Raw genomic sequence first — 5,209 nt, 5'->3', positions numbered from 1 at the left:
TGATCTTGTTTGAAGTTTTGGGTGATCTCGCCGGAAAACTGGAAAAGAACGGACTCGCCGGGGAGGGAAAGTGGTCGGGGACGCTGCTGGAGTGTTCTGGGGTGGAGGCACGCCGTCGCCTGCGCCGGAGGGTGGAGAACGGACGGACGTCTGCACTTTAAGCCGAGTGCGGACGTCCGCTTCACATCCGGACTCTATATATATATATATATAGTTTACACACTAAGCAATTCAACAAGAGTGTTTACAATCTGAGGCCTTCTGATGCCTAAGGCTGCCGCCTTGGTTGCTTTAGGTAAGGGTGGGCTCTGTGCGTGGTCAAATGGTTCGGCGCGCAGACTTGTCATGCCTCCAATCAAACACAAGCAAAGAGATCAACACACAGTAGGCAAATCGTCATGAAAACTTCGGCTTAGCAGCACCTCCAATCTGATGAATCAATCCTCGGACTCTGATAGTGAGATAACCTCATATCCTAGTTAAACAAAAATGAAAGTAATGAGACGTACAGTGTATTGGACTGAATAGATCATCAGTTACAAAATGGTGAAACAAAACTAATAAGAAGCGGGCGGGGGGGAGAATGAGCTCACATTTGATTATCTTTTTAGCAGTGTACTACTATAGATACTACTTCACATTATAGGATCCCAACAATAAGAGAGAGCAATTGGACTACGTACTCTTAAAGGATCTGTTGCTGTGCATGGGTGGTCATGTCATATCAGTGCCGCTCTTGCCGCATCTTTCCCGCCGGTTACTGGAAGTTTGCGGAGTCACGCATGTGCAGCGGTCTCGATCAGCATGTCACGCAGGCCCTCATGGGTCTCCTCTTCCTCGAATGCAACATGAAATTCTTGTAATTCAATCAGCCCCCAAAATATTTTACCTGCTTCTTCTTCATTTGGGGGAGGTTTGAGGTCATCTTACATAACCCTCCTATATATTATGTACATTGTCCATCATATTATTAATATACACTTAAAACGGGGTTACTGGTGTAATAACTTCCCCCGGCCGGTGATATATGAGTTGAACATTACACACATGCAGAGATCATAGATGTTTAGAATCATGTAGCTAGTATAACCAGCCCTAAGACAAAGTTATATATATATACGTACAAGACCATATCAGACGAAAATGTACCTGGCCCTTCAGCTCCTTGGCCTTCTCGTTCTCAAACGCATCAGCTGAACCTACACAAACAAGGATGCCAACAAATTATTACTTGGTATATTGAAGTGATCGAAGTACTGCAGAGAAAGTCCACCTATGTGTCTCTTTGTGCACACACGAAAATAGCGAACTATGAATGAGTTACCGTTATAGTAACTAAGAACTCTGCTCTTCCTTTTCTTCGCCACTCTCTCTTTTTTCTTTATCCAAAAAAGAGACCGCCGAAGAAAAGAAAAAGCAGAGTTCCAAAGGCCATTTCCATACTGTCGCAACTAAATAGCTAGAAATTGAACAATAGCATATGATTGTGTTTGCATTAGGACAAAAATCGAATATCGTATAAATAGTGTTGAAGTTAGGTATTAATTTCTTGCATAATAAAGTACTACAAGTGGTTTTGTTTCAATAGTCACATAGATGTATGTGGATGTTACATGGCGTGCATAGAACTATAGTCAAAATTTGCCTAAATAGACCTAGCTAACGAAAAGGAAAGGCATTTACTTGACCAACAAAAAAAAAGGGAGAGGCATTTGTAAGCGTGTTGAAGTAATCAGTATAGAATCCAGAATTGAAAGTATCAAACGACGATGCTCGAATTTGTTAAAAAGAAAACGAAAACTTACATGTGTAATGTCAGTTCTAAACAAGCAGAGCAAATGCCTAAAGGCCATCCTCGATAGATAATAGATTGAGTAAATAAAAGAAGAAAAGAAGACGGAGGGAGTAGTAGTTCGCTAATGCAAGCCATTTTGTTTTCCAGTTGCAGAGAGACTACTCTTGTTACTGCGTTTGTTCATCAAGTAGCTAGGGGAGTTCATATTAAGGGAGGGATCGCAGAACCGAAACCGAAAAAAAAAAAAAAAAACGAGCCGAAACCAAACCAAATTAAAGCGAAAAAAAAACCAGAAGAGTAGTTAGCAGAAGCCTCCGATCCTATTCAAGATCTTTACGACCAAACTTAATGGCCCAATTGATTATAACTCATATAAGTTCAACTGCAGAATTTATAGTTAAAAGACCAATCATGAATTGCTAGTAGACAAGAAGTGGATGAAGCAAGGAATTACTAAGAGATCGAAATATATAGCAATAGGTAACTACCGATGGATAATCAGTACAAAACAACTTTCCCTCCCTCCATGGTCACAATACAAAGCTCCCTCTCAAAGACCTCCTCCCAAAGAATTCAACAAAATGTATATATAGTTCAAATACAAGTATCCCATTTAGATACAAATGGGCTAAAGTGGCAAGTGGAAACCAACATATATATGTAAAATCCGACAGAGAGAGAATGAATCCAAAAAGAAAAACTCTTGATATCTCCATGATCGATCTAAAGCATCAAGCTGAGAAGAGCCCATCCAAACAACAAGCTCCCAACCATCTTCTGCATTGTCCACACCTTCTCTACTCCACTCTGCATAAATCAAGTTTTCAAGCATATTACATAATGGTCATCTCAAAGTTAGGTTAACAAAGTCGATTGCCATCGGCTCAAAATATAGCTTGATCATATCCCAAATGTAAAACTTGATAGACAGACTATTAATCAGAATTTCTCTCAAAAAGTTAAAAAAAAGCTTGTCTGACCGTAATATAAAATGTCATTTGAATGAATTTGAAATGACGTATATAATGGTAAATTAATATTTTTTTTTATAAAAATACAACATAAATTTAGCAATTAAAATCAAATTCGTGCAACGGGTATACATCTCATCTAAAGAACTGATTTATGTCCTATATGTGAGTTACAGTGAGTAATGTGACCAAGGTCGAGGTTGATACTTGATACTACCGAAAGATTGAACCTCGCTCAACCCCAACCATCATCGGAAAACACATCTGACCCTAATGTGACTAGACCTGTATGACATGTACGATAATTGACATTGACTTTGACTAGGTTTGCCAGATGGCAGTGACCCATAGGGCTCTTGTCGAAACTGTCTAGCATCTGTCCATATCAGAACAAGAGTAACAGCCAAAGAAATCTTAATTCTGATAGCAGCATACAAATCAGATCTCCAGACCAGGTCTCATCTCGGCTCACGTTAGAAAAACCTGGTAGATACTCTCTACAGTCTACTTTACGCTTTAATGGTCTAAAACACAGATCGAAGCAATGAGACTGATGAAATGAATATACACTCGGATGTCAGATCTTTACTAGTACGTTCATATATTCAGGCGGCGTAAGTTAGAGACAATCGCCAATAATGAGGAGATGAGATAGACAAAGTACCTGATCAGACTGAGAAGGACCCGGAGATTCTGCCTCGATGCCGCCGGGACCAGGCGCTCCGACAGGAGGCGCTGGTGGACCTGGGGAAAGAGCTAGAGGAGATGGAGCCAAAGCCGGAGACTTCACCGTGGGAGATGGAGCTGGAACTGAAGCTGGCGGCGATGCAAGAGGAGCTGGTGGTGGAGTGGCCGGAGGTGGAGTTGCTGGTGGTGGAGTTGCCGGGGGTGGAGTGGCGGGTGGTGGAGTAGCCGGGGGAGGAGTTGCGGGTGGTGGAGTGGCCGGTGGGGGAGCGCTGACTGGTGGTGGGGTTGCCGGAGGTGGAGTGGCGGGCGGAGGTGCGCTCACTGGAGGAGGAGTGGCAGGTGGTGGAGATGCGGTCACTGGAGGTGGTGAGGCGGCAACTGGGGGAGGTGTGGTGGCTGCTGGGGGTGGGGATGAGGTGACCGGAGGTGGAGTAGTGGGGGTTGGAGGAGCTGGTGTGGCGGTGGGTGAGGTTGCGGGAGCTTGGCCTCCGACTCCTCCGGCGATTGCAACGCAAAGGAAGCCTAGGAAGAACAAGGCATTGCGACCCATGTTTGTCTCTGATCTCTCTGTGTAGGATTAACAGAGGGAGATCGAGAGAGGGTGAGTGAGTTTGAGGGAGAGAGACAAGGTTTTACAAATAGGGTTCTCGTAATAAGAGAAATGCGAAGAAACACTGAAGCAGGTTCAGGTTTATATATAATTTCACATGCCAAGCCTAAGCTCCCGAGCCAGAGGTACCAAACAGATCGATCTGTAGCGTCCGATTGCTCCATTAGCTCCAGCTGTTGCCGTGTGATTGGCTTCAAGGAAGATGAAGATTATCGACGCTTTCTTTGGTACTTTGGTTTTGGGGAGCTAGGGTTTAATTATTTTTAGTGTGTTTTTTGGGTTTTACATTACGGTGTTTGGTGCATGTGGAAAACAGACCTACACTCATGCTCTGGGACCCTTCATGTCTGCTCAAAGCCTCAAATACTCTGTACACCTTGTCTAAAATTCTTATAATTTTTATAAGTGAAGTGAAAAATTAATATGTAATTTAAGTTTTTTATTTGATTTAATTACTTATGTGACACAATAATATATATATATATATATATATATATATATATGACCGTCGTTAACAAGATTGAAACTCAAAAAAACTAGTCTAAATGTTTCAAACAAAGACCTGAGGTTGAAAATGATGTTCTCTTATTATGTGTGCTTAATCTGATCGGATCAAAACTGAAAAGGCCAGAGGAATAAACTGAGGGTTTACAATCTTCATTTGATCTTCACATCTCCAATCAAGTGATTTACACATTGATAATGCATGTAAGTGATTTACACATGTAAGTGTATCTTGGTACGTGGAATATGCTCTCAATATAGTTATAGAACGTTCATCCTTAGGCTATGCAAGTTTAGACGGATTACTAATCGAAGCTCAATTGTTATTGTATACATAATTTACGCTTCATTTACATTTGAGTTGCATTTGCATAATCATTCGAGAGGATAGAATCGCGTTTTGTAAATTTTCTGATATTAGTTTCTATATTTCGGTGCTTTCTATATGCTAAAAATTTCACATGTAATCACGTACATGGTATAATTCACACGTACTTAGGGGATTAATATGAGTATCATACACAATTAATCAATGGGACACCACTTTCTTTTCTCCTCTTGCTTTGGTAGGGAATAAGATTGAAGATACGGTGGTTGTGATGTGAAATCACAACTGCGATATCACAACTACTATGAACCAAA

At 41.4% G+C, this 5,209-nt stretch overlaps 1 protein-coding gene across 1 annotated transcript; it reads right to left on the bottom strand.

The window, feature by feature from the left end:
• Positions 1–2,235: 2,235 nt before the first annotated feature.
• Positions 2,236–4,103, bottom strand: LOC101294709. Its single transcript, XM_004289690.1, has 2 exons — positions 3,431–4,103; positions 2,236–2,602 (listed from the first exon to the last, which is right to left on the bottom strand). The coding sequence occupies exons 1-2, from the start codon at positions 4,001–4,003 to the stop codon at positions 2,519–2,521; spliced, it is 657 nt and encodes a 218-aa protein (XP_004289738.1). The 5' UTR covers positions 4,004–4,103; the 3' UTR covers positions 2,236–2,518.
• Between the last annotated feature and the right edge of the window lie 1,106 nt (positions 4,104–5,209).

Source organism: Fragaria vesca, linkage group LG2, assembly GCF_000184155.1.
Source record: "Fragaria vesca subsp. vesca linkage group LG2, FraVesHawaii_1.0, whole genome shotgun sequence".
Taxonomy (NCBI): Eukaryota; Viridiplantae; Streptophyta; class Magnoliopsida; order Rosales; family Rosaceae; genus Fragaria; species Fragaria vesca.
This window is presented reverse-complemented; position numbering and strand designations above follow the sequence as displayed.